We start from the raw sequence: 23798 nt of genomic DNA, 5'->3' as shown, positions 1-23798 counted from the left end.
AAAGGTGTTTTAAAACTGGTCTCTGAGTTCCCAGGACTAAGCCTCATCCCATGCCAGGTGCTTATGTACAAAACCTGCCTTAAAAAAAAATCTCCTTTTGAACAGGGTCAGTAAAGCATGTATATGTACAGATATTTTGACATCAAGAGAGACAGTGAATGAGTGAGTGAATTTCTTGCTTGCCTGCTTGCAGATATTTGTGAACCATCAGAATAAGCTCCCACCTCCAAGTTCTATTTCATGGAACATAGTTGATCAACCCAAACATCGGACATTTTTTTTCTTTGTTTCTTTTTTTCCCCAACATTTTTCATTTGTTGAAGAGTTCTAACTTTGGTACTTGTGTTTCCCATATTGTATTATGTGATGTTTGATGATTGTCAACTCACAAGGTCTACAATCACCCAGAACTGATCAGACAGACTGAGAGTCTGCCACACAGCCTAGGTCTCAGTGGACACTTAGCTTCTGTGAATTCACTAGGAATAGTGCAGGTCTAGAAGCACATTAATGGTGACATGTTCCAAAGTGATTCTATACTTTGGCAAGCAATTCTTTGAGAAAAATCATATTGATTTTGGTCAACAGGTTTCAGTTTAACCATTTGTAATCCTTGGCTGTACATGTATCAAGCAAGAAAAATCAGACACTAGGGGCTGAGGAGATGGTTCAGTCAAGAATGCTCACTCCACAAGCATGAGGAAGTGAGTTCAGATCCATTAATTTTTTTGTTGTTGTTGTTTCATGCCTCTAGCCCCAACATTTGGGGACAGAGATAGCAGATTCCAAGAGCCACCTGGCTGGCTGGCCTGGCCAAAATGGCAAGCTTCAAATTCAGCGAGAGACCCTGTCTCAAGTTAATAAGGCAGAGAGTAATATAAGAAGACACCTGGTATCCTATTCTGACCTCCACATGTGTGCAATGCACACACACATACACACACACACACACCACACCACACCACACCACACCACATACATTGGACAATAGGTCGTTTTATTTTATTATTCATTGTATGTAAGTACTTTGCTCCTGAGTCTCACTCCAACCCCTGAAAGCTCATTTATAATTTAATTATTTCATTTAAGTCATTTCTGGATCCTTATTTGTTATTTTTAAAACATGAACAGTTTAAATAGACTTGAAAAAAAGGGTTTGCTTAAATGTCTTCTATTTGTACAATTCCTAAACAAAATGTGGTATTGAAAGCATGTTTGCCTTCTTGCTGTTCATCTCTTGACTGGACGTCTTTCTCATAAAGAAGAGATCTCTTTGATCTCCTCTTTTAGCTAGGCTTTGGTCCACTTTCCTTGACATACAGGATGTAATAACTTATTTAAAAAAAAAAAACCATTGAGACAAAGATGGATGATTTGTGAAAGATACAGAGGCTGGAAAGATGGCTCAGTGGGTAAGAACACTTGGCATGAAGACAGAGGTCCAGATCCTCAGCAACCCCTTGAAAAACAGGGCTTGGCATCACAAAGGTGGAAGAGGAGGTGGAGACAATGCTAGTGCTTGCAGGCCACCAGCCTAGCCCCAGGTTTAGTGAGAGACCATGTCTCAAAGGAATGTGGAAAGAAATGAAGCATTCCACCCAGTGTGATCCTATGGTCTCTGTATATGTATACAAAGCCATTCAAACAACATACACACAGGAGGGAGAGAGAGAGAGAGAACAGGAGAAGACACAGGAGGAGGTGGGGGGAAGACCTAGAGATATTCATGTCTCCAAGTTTATTCTTATATTTCTCATAGGTAAGATGATATTGATTTCCATGCTACAAACTTGACTTTGATTGTTAGAATTCTACGTGTTCTGATTAGAAATTTTTCTTAATTTAAAAAATATATTATTTGGAACATTGCCAGAGAGTAGCTGTCACTCATAGTGAATTACTGGTATTCTGCCATGCCCTGAAAAGAAGACTTCTACTATCACACAGCTCAATGTCACCAGCAAGAGGAATTAGCTGTTTCTTATGTCCTAGGATGAGTTCTGTCTGTGTTCTTCACACAGCTGAGGAAGTCACCGACCTGAAGAGACAAGCAGTAGAAGAGATGATGGACAGAATTAAAAAAGGAGTTCATCTTAGACCGGTTAACCAGACAGCCAGACCCAAGGCAAAGGTATGTGCAGCTGTGTACTCTATGCTCAGCTATGTGTGTGTGTGTGTGTGTGTGTGTTGTGTGTGTGTGCATGTGAGTGTGTGTGCATGTGAGTGTGTGTGCATGTGTGTATGCACATGCACCTGTGTGTTAATTATGGGTATTTTGCCTGCTTGTATGTCTGTGTATACTCCATTCATGTCTGCTATCCAAGAAGGCCAGAAGAGGGCATCAGATTCCTTGGACTTGGAGTTATAGGTGATTAACAGCTGCCTTGTAGGTGCTGGAAGTCAAATCCTGGTCCTCTGAAAGAGCATCCGGTACTCTTAGCTACTGAGCCATCTCTCCACTCCAGACCTTACCCTTTGTTTCCTTCTCTTCCTCCTCCTCCTTTTTTATGTAAAAGTTTGGAATCTGATAAAAGCTCCATCAGCACTGACAGCTAAGACTTGGAAGGTAATGTGTCCAAGAAGTTTTCAGTACTGTATGAGCCTATTTTGAGAGGGCTCTGTGACCTCGGGTGAGCTTGAGCTGGTTTGGAAGGTCATGCATGTTATTGCCTGGTGTTGTCATCTTTTCCAGAAGGGCGTTGATGAGAGTCACCTTGTCAGACAACTAACAGTTGCTATTACCTCTCTTTTCTTTGATCTTTTATTCTCTTGTGGGTTTCTCAGTATCTGCTCTGTGTCAAATACTGTTGTGGGCACTGGGGGTAAGGCAGTAAGAGACACAGACTTGCCTCCTTGAGACTTCAGTTTGTGTGTAGGGGGACAACACATGTTACTAGTGGAAGAGACCTAGTAGTAGACTAAGCTGGTTTGCCTGCATACTGGCAGTTGCCTCCCAGGTAACACAGTAAGGGAATGCAGGCTGAGAGCCCAACCAGGCCTTTCCTGCCCACCCCCTTGTCTCTGTCTGTCACATTCAAACAGGCCCAATAACAGTTTTTGAAATTTCTCTTGGAAAAAAAAATCCTTTCTTTCCTCACTCTAATGAGATGTGGGCAGCCTTCTTTTCCTTTTGTTCAACATACTCCATGGTTTGCTTCTGTTTTCCTTTCAAGACTGCTTCTCTTTTGTGAGTGAGTGAGTGAGTGAGTGTGGGCATGAACACACATCTGTGCCTTTGTGTCTGTGTCTGTTCATGCAGATGCACCCATGTCTGTGATGTATATGTTCACGTGTGCAGGGAGATGCTAGGGAAACCTGAGGAGCTGCCCTTTGGAAATGACTCTTGCCTCTCTCACTGGTCTGGAGTAGATCAAGCTGTCTGGCTAGTGAGCCCCAGAGGTTTCCTTAACTTCCATCTCCCCAGGACTGGGATTATAAGTATATGCCACCACACCAAACTCTTTTCAAATGAGTTCAAATCCAAGTCCACGTGTTGGCAAGACAAGTAATTTGCCAGGGAAGTCGGCTCCTCAGCCCCAAGTCCTCTCCCCTCTAACTTTATGAACTCCTGTGGAATAACTACTGAATACAAGTTCTCAGGTACCTCTAAAGTCGCCACTTGATAACCAGCAGGCAAAACAGACAGGCAAGGTAGGAGTGTCCTGGTAGCCTGGATTCAGAAAGAAGGAAGTCTTACCTCACATCTAGGCAGACAGGAATTTCAGCCAACTGTGCCTTCTCGGTATGAGCCAGTGATCTGGAAGCAGGGTTCTGACTAGGGAAGGAAGAGATAAAAGGAAGTGGGTAGACTAATCCTGTAATAGTTTGGGTGCTGCAGCTGGCTAGCCCCTACTGTATGTGATTTGATGAGTCAGTTGTAAGAATCAACTGGAATGAAATATGAAAGCATTTTAAAATGAAGGATCCGGATGCCACCTTGCAAAGAAAAATATTTTCCTGTCTTTCACGTCACAACCATTATGGAAAAAATAAGTGAGAGCAAACTATTTCTAGAGAAAAAAAATATAGTATCATAATAAAACCAAATTAGTTTAGAGTGAAAAATGTTGAGCTTGCTGTGATGGCTCATGCCTACAATCCCAGCACTTGGGAGGCCAGGGAAGGAATACCATGAGTTGAAAGCCAGCTTGGGAAAGACTCTACTTCACAAACAACCAACCAACCCATTAACAGCATCTTAAAGCAATGACTGCCTTGTGTCTGCTCTCAGCCTCAGGACATTCCTTCTGCTTTTCTTCTCTTGAAACAATTGGCCCTTATTTCAACTGAGCTCAAAGTCTGAAAAACACCCCAGCGAGCATCTGTGGACAACTGGGCTTTCCACTGGCTGCCATCAGACTGTGTTAGTATAGCCCACTGCCATCAGATTGTGTCAGTGTGGCACTGAGTGACCAGGCTGATAACCTTTGCTTTACATGGTCAGTGTGCATTTGAATTCAAACCTTTTCCCCAGGACCACAAGTCCAGAATGTCACAGTCTGATAGTGTGTGGTCCAGGCCGCTCCAGAAGGCTTCAGCAGCCAGAACCATAGAAGTGCATAGCAGCTCTTTTGACTGTGCCTTTAGGTAGAGCATTGGTCTAAAAGACATGGTTGTCATGTCAGTTTTCCTAAGAGGTAAGCCTGTATTGTGGATAATTATTTCCTGGCCTATTTCCCAAATCTCTTGATAGGTAGGTAGAGCCAGCCTGGTTAGAATTGGTGTCTTAGCGCTTATGTCTGATACTGAGGAAATTCTCATTTTTCAGAAACCTCACCTGGGAAGGTTGAACATCCCAGCATGGTTTTGTCTTTATTTTTGAAAAATGGAAATGGGATTTTTTAAAATTATTATTACATTTGTCTGTGTGCTTGTGTGTGTGTGTAGAGGATAACTTGGGGGACTCAGTTCTTTCCGTTCACCAGATGGCCCAGAATTGAACCTGGGTTGTCGAGCTCTGAGGTTCCTGCAGCCAGGGGTACTAATACTCTCTGTTGGTGTCCTTTCACCCTGATGTGGTCTTACTGGGAAAGACCCATCTCCTGTCAGTGGTCAGCCTTTCTGGAACTAAGAGAGCCATACGAATTCCTTGCCCAGAACCGGTTTTCTGCTCTCATGGTTCTCTAGAACCACCTTCCTTTGCTGGCAGAATTCTAAGCTGTGTCTAAGAACAGCTTGCTACTAAAACATCCGATGATTTGGAACCAAATCTTTAAAATCTAGTATTTACTAAAACCTTCAGTAGATAGGATGATAGCCACAAGGCGACAGTATTTAGAAGAAGGTAGCTGGAATCCTTTTGCTTTTTTTTTTTTTTTTTTTTATCCTTTTGCTTTAAATATACCTTCTAAGTTTTTATTCCGTGGCTGTCTGGTAGCATTGAAATGGCTAATGTTTTCCTCCAAATCTCAAGTGGAAAAAAAAACAAAAACAAAAAAACAAAAAGCAACCCAACAACAAAACCGATTGTGACATATAGCACTAGTCAGGGAGATGGCTTGTGAGTGAGGTGCTTGCTGTGCAGGCATGAGGAGTGTTGTGTTTATAAAAAGATTAGGAGAGAAAAAATATGTTTTGGTGGATGTGTAGTTAGGTATGGGGTAAGAGGGTACCTCCCTGGGCCCACAGTGAGGCATCCTTTCTCCCTGAGGGACTAGCCACAAGGTATAGTGTAGGATAATTTATTCAGGGCATGGGGAGGGGAAAGAGAGAGGGGGGGGAGGGAGGGAGGGAGGGAGGGAGGGAGGGAGGGAGGGAGGGAGAGGAGGCCTGCCAAGAGCATGTGGAGAGAGGGGGAGGAGAATGGGGAGAGAGGGAGGAAGGCATGTGAGAGGACACAATAGGAGCAAGAAGGCAAGAGCAGAGGGAGCAGAGGGGGCAGAGGGGGCAAGCAGCTCTTTTATATTAAGTCAGGCATACCTGGCTATTGCCAGGTAACTGGGGGGGGGGGGGGGGGGTAGACAAAATACTAACAAGGAGGACTTGGGTTCAGGTTCCCAGCACCCAGCTGAACATGGCTGCACTCACCTGTAACTCAGTCGGGGAGGGAGGGTGGTGGAAGGAGAGTGGGGGAGGTTGGGAGTGAAGCAAATATAGGAGGATCAGGGGGCTTGCTGACTGTTAGAGTCTCCAAATCTCAGCAAGCTCCAGGTTTGGGGAGAGGACTATCTCACGGGAGCAAGGTACAGGAAAGACGAAGAGGGACACTTGCATCTTCCTCTGTGCCCGAGGTGCATGTACTTGTGCACATAACCCCAGTGAGCCTGGTGATCCATTCATGGGACCCCCCCACCCACCCACCCCCTGCCCCATGGATAAAGAAAAATCTTGCAGGTTGTTCTCCCTCACCACACACACTTAATTCGTTAAAAAAAAATTAAATATTTTAAATTTTAAAATCAAATCACACAGTAATTTCTTTTCTTTTTTTTTCCTCCCCCCCCCCCCCCCCTTTGAATTACAGCCAGATTCTCTAAAGGGCTCAGAAAGTGCGGTGGATGAGCTGAAGGGGATCCTGGTAAGAGCCGCTGTCTGTGTTATGGGGAAGCGGAAGACTATTTTCTCCTCTGACTTTGTGAATAGTTGTTTTGGGCGTGTTTTATGTCCACTGTTGGGCTCGTTTCTTTGCACCATGGCTACTACCTCCAGCACGCCTTCTTGTTGACTGTGTTCCACAAGGGTGGCCACACACTCAGCAAGTCCTCCTTTGCTATAAGAATACCCTAGTTCCAACAGTGTCGCAGAAAGCTCAGGGCTCGGCCCTTGTGAGGGAGGAGAGTTGAATTCCTGGCACCTACATGTAAATCTGAGCTTACAGCCAGATGTACAAATAGAGCCAAACATAATGGTCTGGTGTTGGGAGCTGTGGCTGTGTTGTCCCCCCACCCCCGACCCCGTATGCAGCCCTGGCTGGCTTGGAACTTGAAATACTCTTCCTGTCTTTGCCTCCCAAGGACTGGGGTTATAGGTGTGCACCACTAGTCATTTTATAGGGTGCTAGGGGTCCATTCCAAAGGCTTCCCCAAGGCTTCAAGCCTTCTGGGCAAGCACTGGATCAGCCAAGCTCTGTTTCCAGTTCCACGAAAGTCTTTATGTCACCAAGCTCATTCTCCCAAAGTACTTCCTGCCTGCTGGAAAACATGTCTACTGCCCACCTCCAGCCCCGTGTCTCTTTTTCCAAGTGGGAGCTGGGGCCAGTGGGATTGCTCCTGACGAGCCTCTCCAACAGTCTCACGGGAAGTGCTTCAGACTGAGCTCCATTTCAGCCTGGCCCTAGTTATTATGCACAGTTAGTCAACAGACATGGGGCGCAGAGGTTCGGGGAATAATCCCTCCCCTGTTTGTTGTCATTGTGCTAATTAATCATCACATGTAGACGTCCACATAATGACGGTAAACAACATGATTTTCATCAAGAATGACTTTAAACAGTAGACTTCGCAGAATGGCTTAATTAGTTTGCTTTAGTTTTAAGTGTGTGGGATTAGCCCTGAAGAGTGGTGTATCACTGGCTAACAGTGGTGGTCTACCTACAGAATCAAGGATTAGACGGGCCCTGACAAAGGACTTGGCTCTTACCATAGGGATCCTATGATGGAAGATTTTGTCATCCAGGGCTCTGCCTCTGTGACAGCCCCTTTTGTTGCTTCTTTATTTGAATGCTAATTCCTGTGGTTGAAGAAGTCCCTGGGGCTTTAGAAGAGGGAAGAGCAGCTCTGCTGTCTAAGAGTCAACTAGACTCAGTTTGACTTGTTAAGAATTTGGTTTATTAAGAAAATCAGATAATAATTATGCAAAAAATAATGTCAACAGCAGAAAGTGCTGGATGATAGCAAGCTTAATGAATGTAGCATTATCATGTGTGTGTGTGTGCACAAGCATGCTTGTGTACATGCTAAGCTTGTGTTTGACCACCAGTCTGTATCCATAGCACAAATATTATTTCTCAGTATAATATTCACTACAGTTTTATATTACTTCATGCAGATAGATTTGTGAAATTATTTATGAAATCTGTTTATAAGAGTTTTTTTAATTAGATTTCTCTGCCTTTTCTGGATTCATGTATCAGTAGGAGTAATAATTCCAGAATTAACATTTCTTTGTATTAAGCTTTTTTTATTATTTTCTAAGTGTGGACCCCCATGACCCTATCTCTACTCTTCTTTGCCAAATGGCAACTCTCTTCTACCCTGGCAGGAGTTTGTTTGAGGGATGGCCCCAGTGTCTGAGGCCAAGAAACCACATTCATTTCACATTCATTCTTATGTGGGAGAAAATGGGGCACCAGCTTCGGGTATTTCCAGGGATCCCAGCTGGGGTCCATACTATAAGGATTACCGAAGTTAGTTCTGAGGAAATCACATGACACCATCCTGGTAAACATGACATGTGACAAAACAAATGTTAAGAGCTACGGTGAGCCACAAGTTTTGCAGCAAGGTAGGAATGGAACAGCTGTACCAGGAGGCATAGCAGATAGGTGTTCTGATGTCCCCAAGTACAGAAAACAGGAAAAACTTCACGGAGACATTTATGCTAAAAATGATTGTAATCCATGGTGTAAACTTTGGGCTTTGGAGTAATGAGAATAGATATGAATGAATCCCCACATTTGCTTTGTAGCTCAAAGGGAAAGAAACCCTCTCACCATTCACAATAGGTGCAGCAATGGTGGACCAGTCTTTATTTGGCACGTGAAAGTTAGTGTGGTGACATTTGTAACATTTGAAGCACTTGGGAACTAAGACTGCTGAATGCAATGGTGATTTGAAATAGCAAGATAACTATTTGGGGTTTTGATTTAGATCTAAAACCCAGGCCTATCTCTGACTTACTGTGGGACCCAACGGTGGTCCTGAGCCTCACTGGGTTCTAGTTCCTTGTAAAGTGAAGTAGTTATATGTACCACATGGCTTCTGAGCCATCTTCTGACTGGTGCATTTTATGAATCCAATAGAGAAGTAAGATACAGAAGTAGAATAATCTCAAGAATAGATTATTCTATTACAATAGAATTGATAGATGATTCAGTTAAGGTAGAATAATCTTAGCCAAGCCCATCCTCATTTCATCTGAAGATCCTGCAGAACTCTTCTGTCCTCCAGTTGCCAATGTCTCTAAACTTTACTCAAATTAGGGGCATCAGTCACATCAGAGGGCAAGCAAACAAAAATGGGGGCCACTCACAGGTTAGAACTCAGAAAATAGATTCTTTGGCACCACAGCCAGGATTTGAGGGGAAATGCAAAAGATGAATTTAACAACAGTAGATAGCATGTCATTTCCTTTCCAGCAGCCATTTCCCTTGGGGGAAATCATACAGCGACCTTGAGAGTCAAACAATGTGACTGCTCTGTAAGTTATTTTCACGGTGAGAACCGTACGGTTTTTAAATAGCTGCTCACAAGCATTTCAAATGGTAAGTTTCCTAGAAGCTTAAATAGAAATGACGTTAGGATACTTGTTCTTTACATTCTTGTCAAGTGTGTGGAAAGTGGCCATTCATTCTCTTTAATTTTCCAGGAACAATCATGCCTTACTGTGTTTTTCATCAACAAGTAGATAGAGACCCACAACCCAGTGAACCAAGTCATCTCACTTCTAAACTTAAGTAAGCTGTTAAATCACACATGTCATGTTCCTTCAGGATAGTTTACAAATCTTTGCAACAAATGAAAAACAAAATGTCTCATTTCCAGGGGGAAAGTGTTACATGCTGGAATAAAGTACCAGCCTTCTTCAAGTATGTCAGATGATCAAGCAGATGGCAGCAACTACAGTCTCATAACCTAGTTGGTCAACCCACCCCACTTCTATATCTTTGAGCAGGTGTGGTCTCTGCCTAAAGATAACAAGGACATTGTAACAACTTTTCCTGTGTGAGATTTGTAACCTTATGATTTTCAAAAGGAACTTTTTTGCTGTCTTATGGTCTAGAGGATTACTGTTTCTAAACAATAGAACCCTGAGTATCCTTCCAGAAGCTGGAAGCTAGGAGAGAATAGGAGTAAAAGCCCTTAGCAAGTCCACAAATCTTGCTGAACAAAAGCTGCTTCAAGATCCAGAAGGTCGTTGTTTATTTCCGCTAACTAGGTCTCTTGATTGCCCCGCCCCCTCACTAATGGTACAGCTAAGGGGGAGCTCTTCCTAGAGATAAAGTCTTGTTACATGCTCACCTCTAAGCAAGGAGCACATCACTGCTCTGTTCAGATGCTCCTGTGGTAAAGGAGATAGGAAGCTACTCTGCCTCAATCATACACTTCAAGAGGGGCCTAGACAGGAAACCATGGCATTGGTCTTTGTCTTCTTAGAAGCCAAGGCCAGTTTCAGGAGCCTGCTTGATGATGGCCTCTTGTTGTATACGGTGGCTTCTGGACACTGAAAAGGCATGCATCCATGTTCTCTTCTGTCAGTCCATCTCTGTAAGACCACGGCATTCCTCTCCCACACTAATACCAAGGTAGCTCAGCCTGCTTCTTCTTCAGGTAGACCACTGGGGGGCCCTTATGTTGCTTCTCAACAATAACATTGCCCCTTGGTATGCAGCCAGGTTCACTAATTCAGTAACAAGACCATACAGGGTTTTTTTTAGCACCTGAGTCCATCTGATGTATGAAGATGCTCTTCCAAGGTGAGTGGAACATACCCATTCTATCCTTCATGGATAGACATCAGCATCTACATCACCAGTAGGCAAGTATCTCCCTATGGTTGACCTGTGTAGTCAGCTCCCTGAGAGTTATTCTTGTATGACTTGCTCTTCTGAAACAAAGCTGCAGTCTCCACCGTCAGCAGCGTCTTCTTGAAAAAATCCAGTACTTTGTGTCAATGAGGGTGTGTGTGCAAGTTTGAGAAACTCATATGTGTGTGTGTGTGTGTGTACATATATATACACATATACATATGTATATAATTTGTTTCTTAATTCCGTTTTGATTTTGACAATGTTTCATTGGTTTGCATTTCTGTTTTTTTGTGTATTATATTAACCTTTTTGTTTTTGTTTTAGGGAACACTTAACAAATCCACTAGCTCCAGAAGCTTAAAATCCCTTGGCCCTGAGAACAGTGAAACTGAGTTAGAGAGGATTTTACGTCGCAGAAAGCTGACGGCAGAAGCAGATAGCAGTAGTAAGCCTCTTCCAGTCCCCCACTGTCTTCCTCTCCTTCCTCTAAGCCCCTTTAACATGAAATCATCTTTCAAAAATTAGCATTAAATGTTTAGATTTTTTTTTAATGTGAGTGAGAAGTCTTGACTGGGTTGAGAGTGTCTGCAGTACCTCAGGAGATGCTTGCATAGTCATCAGCATCTTTATTTGTAGGTAACCAAGCATTTGTAGATCGGCCCTGTTCAGTATGAGATAGCCCAGGACAAAGGCCCATACGAAGACATCTGGGTGGGTTTTTTCATACACATATGCAAAGTACTCTGAGCATATTCACCCCAATTACCCTCTCTTGTCCCCTCCCCCTCACTGGTCTTCCTTTTTCCAGCTAGTCACTTTTCTAAGTTCACAAAGTTTTGTTTGTTTTTATAGTTTGGATATATGTATGCACACACACATACACATTTTGTAATTATATGCACAGGAGCATCTGTGAGGGTTAGTTACAGGAACACAGCACCTTACCAGTGGCTGTATCACCCAAGGAAATCTCTCCCTCTTCTCTGTTACCTTTAGCTGACAATAGCTCCTTAGGGAAGGCTGGCCCTCAAGCCCTTCTCCAATCAGGATAAATTTTGTCAACAATACAGCATCAGATGGAGGTTTGGGAGTTTCATTCCCAGCCTGTCTTGTCCACTGCTTGCCCTTAGACTAGTTACTCAGGTTTTTTGTGCCTCTCTGATGAGGACAGGCATACGCTACAGCATTATTCCCAAGATGAAGTAAGGCAGTCCATCAAAAGTGCCCTGCCCCCCACTCTGCCTGGCATGGTTTGCGGTTTGGATGAGAATTATGCATCAGTCACAAATATAGAGAAGTCACTTTTACTCTTAATACCCAGTTTGTCCATGACTCTGCGGGTGACTCCAGCTCTGCCACCAAGTGCGAGCTCACCGTTGCCGATGGGTGCTGGATCTGCGTCATTGTTCATATATTGCATTACAGATGTGTTCCAGACTTCGGGTGGATACAGTTGTCTGTGTGAGTTTGGTCATGGTAATTTATGAAGGCTGGCCCTTGGAGCTAGCCAGAAGGCCGGCTCTGAGAAATTATAGTAAGAGAGGACTATTAACCAGCACTTAGAGATAATGGGCTAAAATTTTTAAGACTCGCCTTGGTGAGAAACAGTCCATTGAAATGATTTGTGGTCATGTTGACCAGCTTTAAGTTGCTAGAATAGGCTGGCCTTGAACTCATGCAACCTTCCTGCATCAGCCTCCCTGGAGCTTGCATTCTTGATATGAGCCATCCTGCCTGGCTGATCTTTTTAGAATATTCATGACAGAATTGTGATAGTCAAGCTCTGCTTTACAGGGGGACTTACTAAATGGAGTAATTCCTCAAATCAAACTTGGCCAGAGAAACAGCTATGCTCTTATGACAGACATATCAGCAGTCTGAGGAGATGATTAATTACTCCCTGAGTTCAGTTCTTAAAAAACATGTTTTGAAATCCATGACTTGTAACCCAGTGATGGGGAGGTGGAGATGAGGGGACCCCCACTCAGGAGACAAGGGATGCCACACTAGGCAGCCAGAGCCTTCAGAGTGAGCTCCAGGACAGTAAAAGACCCTACCTCGAAGCAAGAGGGGCAACACTGACATAAACATTTTCAGTTCTTAGTTTAGTCCGCAGATTCTACTGATAAAACCCCACACAAGGACTATTCCCACCCAGCAGACAATCTGATAGGAACCTTAAAAAATATCAGGTATTCTGAGACATTTTTATTGTATTATCAGCAACCTTCCCCATCCATTTGGTGACTTGGTGCCTGCGCCAACCTTCCCAGAATCCACCTAAGGTGCTCCTGTAGGACCCTCTGCTTCAGGCTTCAAGTTTTACTACTGACAAGTACATTGTGTGTACATTGCCTCTCGACTTCTCATTCCTCCAAAGACATTCTCCATTCATGGATTTAGTCAGACACGGGCATCGGCCATGGCTTTCGGGCTCAGGGGAGGCACTTTGGTTTCAGTCAGTATGAAAACAGAAGTACTTCCAGACATGAGGGAGGAACACATTTAGCAGACACAGTAAGAATCTTTCATCTGATTTAGTTTTCATCAGTGTGTTCAGTGTCCCATTCAAGGGATGTTAGAATAAAACGTAAAAATCCAGTAGACTTGGGGGACTAGAGATGTAGCTCAGTTGGTAGAGAGTTTGCCTGGAGTGCATAAAGCCCTGGGTTTGATCCTAGGAACCATATAAACAGCATGGTGACACACACCTATAATCTCTCTTGGGAGGTAGAGGCAAGAGGATTAGGGATTCACAGTCATCTTCAACTACATAGTGAGTTAGAGGCCAGCTAAGTTTAATCCTGTTTTAATTCCTTTTTTGGTAGATCCATTAGTACACAAACAAAGGAGTATGATCTTCCATTGGCAAAGTATGCACTCGGAGGGGGTGAATCACAATTGGGCAGATATCCATGGGCTTATGGTACATGGGCTTGTGACATTGCTCTTGTACACCAAGACTTACAGGGAATAGGGGAGGGAACAGGTAGAGGAGGGAGACTTCAGGAAGGAGCTAGGCTTTGTACACCCAACCCCAGGCTCATGCACTGTATTGCTCAGTTTTCCTTCTGCATCTGGCTGCCACTCTCTTTCTCCACCCAGCCTGGTGGCCTGCCAAACTGACCTGTCAGGGATCAGCAAGAGGCTCTTAGGAAACATAGGATGCAGCAGTCACCAGTGCAAACATTCTGCCTTCTTCATTTATTTCTTTTTGTATGTAAGGAAAACACAAGCCCTGTCTGCCCTCCTCTCTAAGTGGCTTCGGCTGTAGAAACCCGCAGCAGGCGTTGGTGTATTCAAAAAGAGATCTTCCCACAAGGACAGACATGCTTAACGCTGTCTAGTGTTGCTGTCAAGTTACCAAGGACAAAACCGAGCAGAGATGAGGCGAATCCTGGATTCGATTTGATATCTCTGTTTTCCAGAAGCTTCTTTGCTTGATCTTTTGACCCTTCTTGCTATCTTCCATATTCCCAGGTAACATAAGGCTTTAGTGTAGCTGGAAGGAAAAGGCCTATCTGAACAGAGAGCACTCAGGCATGAAACCAGCCTCCCCCGACAGCTGGTACAGATGAAGTCAAGTCAGACCTGTTAGCAGACCTGAGGGGGTCTGTGCCATGGAGTCAGGCTAAGGGAAGAGTCCAATAGAATTGAGCAAATCTTCAGTCCCTCTGAGATAGGTATTTCAGCCATATTCATAGCCACAAAAAAGAATGGACTCCTGAGCTTTTACTACTATTAGGGATCTGCTAGCCTTTTATTGTATAATACCAATTTTGGAGATGATTTCTCTCTCTCTCTCTCTCTCTCTCTCTCTCTCTCTCTCTCTCTCTCTCTTTGAACTTGGCATCTAGTCAAGAATACATCAAGAATACATGCCAAGAGTAACCTTGAACTTTTGACCTTCCTGCCTCCACCTTTCAACTGCTAGGGTTATAGGTGAGCACCACCATGCCCAGTTTATGCAATGTTGTAGGTGGAAGCCAGGGCTCCACACCTGCCATGCAAACACTTCCCCACCAGAGCCACACCCCAAATCCCAGGACATCTTTAATCTCTCAGGTCTCTTCCCAGTGATGTCCTTCATGCTTGTGTTCTAAGTTCATTTTGACATGTAATTTGCATATTTGTGGATTGTTTAGTCAGCCTCTGTTAAAAGCATTCCTTCCAAAGTTTTAAGATATTCTTTGAGGCATGCTACCTAGTGAAAGCTCAGGGTGAGGCTTAGCTTTAGCTAGGTGTTCTAGAATGCTGTGCCTACAGTTTCAGTAGTAAGCCTTACTGTAGTCATTTAAATCCTGTCCCAAAGAACAGCAGAGACCAGAAGGAAAACACCCCAAAGTCTTTGCCACTTAATTTTTATAATCTTGTGTCTGTATTTTTTTTAAAGAGGCAATAAATCCACTTACCACTCATTCACATTAAAATGAAAATGTTCATAAAAGCTGTTTAATGCTCAAGAAGTCTTCATGAGCCTTTTAGAAAGAACCTTTTGACATCGGTCCATTTTCTGTCTAAAATGCAGAGCTGAGTTTTCGGAAGAATTAACTCTTGAGAAGCAAAATGGTTCAAGCAGGGTAGGCAGAAAGCCATATTCGGAAAAAGAAAATAAGTTTCCACAATTTCGGTGTTGCTGATGTCCAGTCAGTGAAGGAGTGTGGCTTGGGATTTTGTGACCTCGTAAAGGTTTGCACACAATTTCCCAGCATGGTCCAGGTGCCCTAAAAAGTAGAGTTACCCCAAAGCAAAACAGACTTTTGGTAGGGACTTTTTTTTTTTTTTTCCTTTTAGCATGTACACTTCTTAACCAACTTGGCTTTTTCGCTTCCTGTGGGCTTTTCAGCTAATCTTTCATACCCTTGATATGCATCATACAGAATTATTAAACTTGAGGTATGTGTTTGGTTTTAAGGTCCTACCGGGATATTAGCCACCTCAGAGTCCAAGTCCATGCCAGTGTTGGGTTCTGTATCCAGTGTAACAAAATCAGCCTTGAACAAGAAAACTCTGGAGGCAGAATTCAACAACTCGTGTCCCCTAACACCTGAGCCAGGTGAAGGGCCCCGTAAATTGGAAGGATGCACGAATTCCAAGGTTACCTTTCAGTAAGTAACAATGTTCTTCATTAAGTAGAATGTAGACGAATTTGTAATCACTGCCATGCCTTTCTTTGACTGTCACTCTTCAGAAAGACTTCCATGAGGCCTGACAATCCCCCTTCTCCCTGCTTCTAGGCTCCTAGCTTGGTGATTTCCTTCAGCTCCACATGCCCTGAACTGGTCTAGCCATTGGGTTCTCCTCCTAGACAAAGACTTGACCTGGATGGTGTTTCTGCCACAGAAACACCTGTCTTTTCTATGTGAAATACTTAGGCTCTAAGCCAGTCTTAATAGCTCCTTAACCCTGGAGAAGCCATGACATCTTTCAGACTCCTTTGGAGCCTGTGTTTGTCCAGTCTCATTTTCTGGCCCTTAAAGATGTTCCTTCATCCTGTTCTTTCCAGAGACTGACTGTGTGCCCCATACAGGGTTATCTACAGAGACCAATTTCCAAGTGCCACTTTGTTAGGTGCAATCTTGCTATTGAATGTGTTGCAGACCAGTGCAGAAGAGGATCAATTTGTTTTATAACAATGGCAGGCTCCATTTGAAATTGGTCTACACTTGGGCTCTAATTCTCTTGCCAGGATGTCAACTAGACTGTCACTTAATGAAAAGGAAGAGGTGAGGCCAATCAGATCAGCTGAATCTTGTAATCACAGTTAATTAAACCTCTGATTTCCTGTTCTGTCAGGGAAAGAGTCTTTTGTAGTTTTTCACTGTCTTGGCTTAAAAGGTGAAACCTGGACAAATGAAGTCGAAACTCAATTTGGATCTATTTTTGCCGACTGGTGTTTTCTTCCTCCCATGGGGCTATTGAGATCCCATCTCCTTTGGAATGAATGGCCTTCTTTTCTGATTTACATGTTATCTAATTTCACTGTGGGTTTAAAAGGACATATTCTCACAGCTCTCTTTCCTTTCTTGGCTGGGAGCTGTTTGCATCTCCCAGAAAGATGATCCATATTCATTCTGTGCCTTTCCTATTAAATTTGTTGAGCGCTAATTCGACATCAGCAATCTGGCAGCATTTGAACCAATATCCAGCACAAAAGCAATTTGGCAGAGACAAGTTAGTTTCTGAGAAATGCCTCAGTACGTGCGTATAGATTTTCGCCCCCCTTCACCGTTTTTTCTGCAGATAATCTTAATCAGAAAATACTGCGGCTCTTTCCCCTTTGTCTGCCTTTTATTCTCCAAAAGTAAGTGGAAATTACATTTCCAAGAAAGGAAATGAAATAATTGCAGGCCCAAGGTCTGCAAAATGTGTGTTGAATTGACAGTGAAAAGGATCCGTGTGCTGACAGAGAGAGTTGCTAGATGCCAGAAAGGCCGATGCGGAACTCAATTTACTTCCCATCTCGTCTGTTCAATGACTGCTTAAGAGACACATTGCAACTTAATTTGTCTACTTAAAGCACTAATCTAAGTACTGCGTGCAGCTGTATTAACTTTTAAACTTTGTAACCCAATGCTCCCGTCTAACTGCTATCCCATTGTTTGGTTGAGATATCTAGTGCCATGTGTTTTCACATTAACAGTCATTTAGAAATTAGAAAAAAAAAAAAAAAGATCCTTACATACCGGCTGGACCTAGGCCTCCTACTGAAGCCAGACAAGGCAGTCAGCTAGAACAACATATCCTATGGACAGGCAACAGCTTTTGGAGCAGCCCCTGCTCCAGTTGTTCGGGACTCACGTGAAGACATCTGCACATCTGCTACATATAACAAGCATTATACCTGCTGATCCATCTTCCCCAGCCCTTCACTGTTTTTAAATGGACTTTTGAGGTTAGAGTCCAGAGTGAAGGCTTTCACTGTGACATTTCCCTACATATGTGCCACTGTACTTCCCCCCCTCCCCCCCCCCCTTAATGTCTTTGTACTCTAGTAACTGACCGTGATGTTTCAGGTGAGTGGCGCTGTCAGCTCTTGACAGGAATCAAGGTCAAGGGAGGATGCCTGTCTTAGTGTCCTAAGACATATGGTTATCCCAGCTTGCGTGAGTGTACAAAACATGCACACATGTGCACATGCTCATCTCTTACTGTAGCCCCTGCAGTCCTGTCCTCAACCCTCCCAACCCCCCCCCCCCACCTCTGCCTTTAGCCTTTTGGGCCATGTCCCATTGCACTTAGGGCCTGGTGTCTGCTGTGCCTGCTTTGCCAAGAATGTCTTTCCCTGCTGTGTCCTGCAAGGCAAGGTCCAGGAAACCTGACATGGGGTGGTGAGGTAGCAGAGGAAAGGAAGACACATGGACAGGCTAGCTGGCCTGGGCTGTGTGAGGCTGTAGCCGCCTGCGGCCACGAATCAACTGGGTTCACCTGAAAGGGGGGCTGGGAATGAAAAGGGACAGGGACAAGAAGAAATGAAGCCAAGACAAAGTTCTCTGATCAAGGCTCAAAGCTTTAATGTTCAGCTCTCAAAGGGAAAGGCCCAACCAAAAACCCCTCCTGGTTTAAGCCCGGAGATGGGTGGGGTAATCCATAATACATTCTTGGTCACTACCGGAGATATCTCAAGGCAAGCCCAGGGGCAGTTCTTCTAAGTTCTGTGCAGCTAAGGTGGGTAACTCCACCTAGATCCTATCACTTCGTCTGTGGTGGTAAATGAGCTCTCTCAGGCCTGCTCAAGGCTGGGGGAAGGGCAGATGAGGCTGATGGGGGCGCTAATTACTCACAGCCTGGAGCCCCACTCATTTATTGTTTTGTGTGTGCAGCACAGGGGAGAGGTTGGCCAGTATTCGTAGGAGTCTCTGTAGACAGCAGTCTCAGGCTGTAAACACTTGGGAGGAAACCCCAATTGATAGGTTTTACAGACTGCCAACATTCACGCTAGGTGGAAGCATTTACTATCTCTCTGAGCTTCACCTCCACAGGGAAGGCTTTGCCAGTTTCCCGTAGGTCTGAGGCATTGGTCCTTAACCTGGTCGTGTGCATAGTAACAGCATACATCCATAGGCAACTTCATTGTTCTTTAAACATCACTTAATGCTTAATCGGCTTCTACACCCCCCTCCATGGCCAGCATCCCCCACCCTTAGACCCCCCATGTGAGCATTCCCCTCACACCCTTAGTTTTCCCCTCAGGGACCAACATCTCAGGTAGCTTCCCTGAGTGCTTCAGTCAAAGTTGTAACCCCACACTCCCCTAGATTCTGACTCCTTACACCCTACTCCACTTCCCCCACACTGGTTACCATATGCCTTATCATGTGGCTTATTTTTCTCCTTCTATGGGAATGTAAATCTTATAAGGGTAAAATTTTTACTTTTGTCTCTTTTACATATTTATGACATTTCACACATCAGAAATCGTGCCTGCCACATGGTAGGCTCTTAATAGATGGCTGGACAAACAAGCATCTTCTTTAGAACATAAGCAGAATTTCCATCGGGCAGCATTCCTACACACAGACTAGAGCTGAAGACCTTTCTTGTGGCTTGGTTGGTTGGACTCTGGTTCAAGAAAACGTTCTTTTAAAGGCTGGGGAGCTGTTTGCGGTTAGCTCAGTACCACATGCCTTTGCTGTTTTGCCTGCTCATTGATCTTTACAAGATACAGGTGTATCAGAAAGATCGAGCCATGCTCACCTGATCGGCTTAGTGTGTGCTGGCTAGTTTACCAGTGACTAAGTTGAAATGCAAAAGTAGAAGCCACGAGATTTCTGCATAGGAAAACGGAAGCCTTCATGCTATCCCTGCAAAATGCAAGTCAATGTGTGGATTTTAGGGAGTCAAACAAACCCTTGTCTAAAGATTGTAAAGTCAGAATCTATTGGTTTATGTCCTGGGTACTTATCAAGAAAGTAGGCGTTAGTTTCAATCTTTAATACACGGATTCATTGAAATGAATGACACTAGCCTATACAATTGAGGGGCTTAAAGGGAAAAAAGAAAGAAAAAGGATCTTAGGGGAAGAGATTCTAGTTTATTCTGCTTCTATTTTTTAATGATAGTTGTTAAAAAAGAAAAACTCTGTCTTGTTTCTGATGGGTGTTTTCTATCTGCTTCTGTTATCTGTAACTGGGGTTGTATAAAGGACTGTCCTTTTATGTTCAGAAAGGAGGTAATTGAGCAGGTGCCAGTGTCCACCTGGTTTCCACGCCTATGCTTCTTTTCTGCTGGTCTAGATTAATCTCACACAGCAAAGATGGAGTAAACTTCCTTGATTCAAGCAAATCATCAGGTGGGGTACTCAGTACATTATAGAATTCTGTAAAGAAACTAGATTCTCACTTTCAGACAGCTATATATGGTTCCTAAAAACAGGCTAACTAAGTATGGTAAAGTCAGAAAAACTGCCAGGTGTATTCCTGCCCTTGTGCAGTTTAAGCCTGCAAACAGCAGGGAAGATAAGAAACAAACAAAGGTTACTTTTCCAACCCAGTCCTTCCCCACACCCATCTGTGGTGGCAAAGAACTCCCTGCCATTTCTGAGACCTGAGCTCTCTGTCAACCAGCCAAGGGTTCCAAGGACCTTCCACCTACTTATTCCTTACTGGCCACTGTCATTATGATTTTGGCAAGTGACAATCTATGACAAAAGTTTCCTTTTTCTAAGTCAAGTGTAGTGACACCTCTTTTGTAGATTAGCTGGTTTATGGGATATATAATTCCTTCCTATCTTATATTAAAGTGATACCGCTGGGATAATAGATGACAAAGGACAAAAGTGAACCTGGAAGCTAAGTTTGTAGCTTCGCCCATTGGATGGGCAGGTAACGTTGGTCGAGCCGTGTAACTTCTTTGTTCTTGTTCCTTCTAAATTAAACTCGAAGCCAGTGTATTAGACATGCCCCCTGAATCTTCTCCATCTCCAAGACCTCAGTAATCCCTAACAAACATCATCACTGCATGCACGTTTAACAAGATAAGGAACAAAAAAATACATACTTGTTTTCTAGCCATGATGGGCTCTATAACACGTTAAAGATTTATCCTGATATACAAACCCAAAGGTAAACAGTAATGAACTTATATGTCTGAATGAAAATGATTTCTCTTTAACTGATAACACTCCCAGGACCATCTATTCAGTTTGGCTCTGTCACTATTGCCTCAAATGCATTGAGAGCCACTTGGGTTAGAGATACCTGGCCACAGAAGGAACTGGCAACCCTTTCTGACTATTTATTTCCTTTTAGAGAAAGGAGGTAAGAAGTGGGCATTGCCTCAGAGACCCTCTACTGGTCCAGTAAGAGAATTAATATCAGTTGCATCAACAAAAAAAAATGTCCATTTTAATTACCACTATGTATTTAACGTATTTAGGCTTTGGAAAATTGGATCAGGCTTTTTAAATAACCATCACGTACGTGTACACTGGCGCCTGCACACACACGTCTGGGAGAGCACTGCACTCTACAGTTAGGCCGTGGTCTTTATTCACCACCTGGGGTCCTCATCCCGTGGGGCAATGAAAGGTGAGCAATCAGTCAGTATTTCAGAAATAAGAGCATAAGCTGAACAGTAAATATGAGATCCCAGAACACCATTTGAGTGGCCATATCGTCCATCTGAATCCTGGTGCAGGGTTCTCAGACATTTCAACTCTGTTCTCAACACAATGTGTAAATTCCACGTTCTTGATGAATACACGTGGACTGAACTGGAAAAACATTGTTTTGGGGAAAGCCCCCAGCACTCCGTCATGTGTGCCTACGTTAATATTTTCTCTTCCTCAGTAGATCTTCACACTAGAATAGCGCACAGGAAGAGGAATGTGCCCAAACCTCAGCTGGCAGGATGTGTGTGTGGTCGGGCGGGGACTGTGGGTACTGAATCCATTTTCCAGTGGGGGACTGAGGATTCTGGGATCTCCTTCCATGGTGTTTAATCACTGATACTGTGTCTCACCAACATTCATTATGCCAGCTATTTTATGTGTTCTTTTTAGTCATCCCAAACCTACAGGTTGGACATTGTTCCTGTTTTGTACAGGAGAAAATGAAGGCTCAGTGAACTAAATGAAATGGCCCAGAATTATGCCTCTGATGGATAGTTGGGTCGGATAACTTCAAACTCTTTAAATTCTTTCTCCAAAGCTCATGTCTTTCAAACCCTAGGAGACTGCACTTGGTGCAGTCACAGGTAGGGAAAGGCAGAGAGGAGGCTGATGTGACCTCCCTGGTAGGAAGTGGTCACTGCAATTGTGTCGCTCCTTGGGGCCTGGTCTGTGCACATCCCGTCATCATGCTGACCACATACACTCGGATGGCATCAGCTCTTCTTTTCAGATTTTTACTGTCTTCCTAAGTCTATCCTGAGTGATGGGAAGGTTCTGGTGTTACCCAGAAGCACAAAGCATTCTGAAACAGTGATCCGATTAGCAAGCAGTCTTAAAGAATAATTGGGAGGAGATTGTTTTAATTTTTCCCATGCCTCCAATAAAAGGGCATTCTTCAAAATAAACTTGGGAAATTGGTCTGTCACATTTAGTCTTTAATATTAGCCCCCTCTGTGTGTGTGCATGTGTTTGTGTGTTGGTACATGTGCCTGCAGAGGCCACAGAAGGATACTGAATATCTTCTATCACTTTCCACCATGTTACTTTTAAGATCTAGTTCCTCACTGAATCAGAAGCTCACCATTTTGACTAGGCTAGCTGGCCAGCAAGGTCCTGGAGTTCTTCCTGTCTCTGCTCTCTAGTGCTGAGTCACAGGCACATACAATACCTACAGCCTCCTACCGGAGTCTAAGGATTTGAACTGGGATCCTCATGCTTGCACAGAAAACACTTACCTACTGAGCCATTTCCCCAACCCTCCTTTACACATTTTTATTTGTTTATGTTTATTTATTCATTCACTTACTTGCTGTTCTAGGTGTTTCAAACTTGCTGGGAGGACTTAATTCTTTTAAGTCAAATATAGTTTACATTGAATATGTCTGACTCTGAGCAGGGGGCCAGAAAGGGGCGTTAGTTAGAAAATAGTAACACACTGTGGTAATCTGAAGGAAAACTGCTGGGTGATGTTACTTGTTCTGGTAGTGAAGGGGAGGGACAGATGGGTCTTCTGCATGGAGGACAAGCTGAGCTGTCCCACAAACGAAGCAGAGGGCTGAGGATCTACCATTGGCCCCATTTTGCTTCCTCTTCAGCCTCGTCTGGAAGAGGCTCTGCTGGTTTGAAATGAGCTTTGTTCATGGTTTCCACTAATTACTTTCCAGAGGGTGAACATCCTCCATTGAGTTACAGTAAATGGTGGTCAACCCCTACGGTGACTTTTCATTCGAAACTTTGCACTGAGGATAAGAACCTGTGGAGGGACTCAGTCCCTGAAACAGTGGAGCAAGAGGCAGCAATTTCCCATAGTGCCCTTCTTCTCTTGGTCATTTCCACCCGACACATTTCTAATGCACCCTGCTCTTGGAAGCCTAAGAGTGGAAGCTTCAAGTTCTTTTAAATATCCCTTTGAAGCACTAGGCAGGCAGTTAGCTTGCTTTTTTATTTTTTTGGGGGGGGAGGGGGAGGTTCAACATAGGTCACTTTGTGCCCTTGGAGAATTAAAAAAGAGAAAACCACAAACCCATGTAGCAATTACAGGACTTCACTTTCAATAGAAAAGTGTTCTTTTCTATTGAAGCCATTTTTTTTTTATTTTTAATTTACATTTAATTTCTAGATCTGTGGAATCTCTAAATACCTGTAACATTTGGCCCCATGCAGATTCATTCTAGCAAGAGTTCATCTTGTCTGAGCCATCTTTTGAATAGGAGAGGGTAGCTGATAAAAGAGAAATTTTAGATGTATCTTGGTTGGTGTGACCAGTCAAACCTTTCCGTGACAGGAAAAAGAAATCTAAATGCCTTTCAAGTTTTTAATTAAAAATAGGAATGGGTTTTAAAATCATTGTTTGACCTCTTGACTCACCTCTTCAATTTTATTTATTCTAGTGTGAATCTAATGTTGAAAAATGAAGTGGAAAAATACTGGTTCTGTCAGTTGGAGAGAGAGAGAGAGAGAGAGAGAGAGAGAGAGAGAGACTGAGACACTAAGGTTTTG

At 43.6% G+C, this 23798-nt stretch overlaps 1 protein-coding gene across 3 annotated transcripts in view; it reads left to right on the top strand.

Annotated features, from left to right (window-relative positions):
- Window positions 1–23798, top strand: part of Shtn1 (shootin 1) — a 99715-nt gene that overhangs the window by 66834 nt on the left and 9083 nt on the right. For 2 of the 3 annotated variants that reach the window (XM_034485531.2, XM_076925934.1), the window contains 4 exons: window positions 2022–2131; window positions 6464–6517; window positions 11012–11132; window positions 15603–15795. In XM_034485531.2, the coding sequence (XP_034341422.1) occupies window positions 2022–2131; window positions 6464–6517; window positions 11012–11132; window positions 15603–15795 (478 nt within the window). The remainder of the gene's footprint in view (window positions 1–2021; window positions 2132–6463; window positions 6518–11011; window positions 11133–15602; window positions 15796–23798) is intronic. The other variant, XM_034485539.2, reaches the window with a different exon arrangement.

The sequence above is a fragment of the Arvicanthis niloticus genome, chromosome 1, assembly GCF_011762505.2.
Source record: "Arvicanthis niloticus isolate mArvNil1 chromosome 1, mArvNil1.pat.X, whole genome shotgun sequence".
In the NCBI taxonomy this organism is placed as follows: domain Eukaryota; kingdom Metazoa; phylum Chordata; class Mammalia; order Rodentia; family Muridae; genus Arvicanthis; species Arvicanthis niloticus.
Note: the sequence above shows the minus strand (reverse complement) of the source record. Positions and strands in the feature narration are given on the sequence as shown.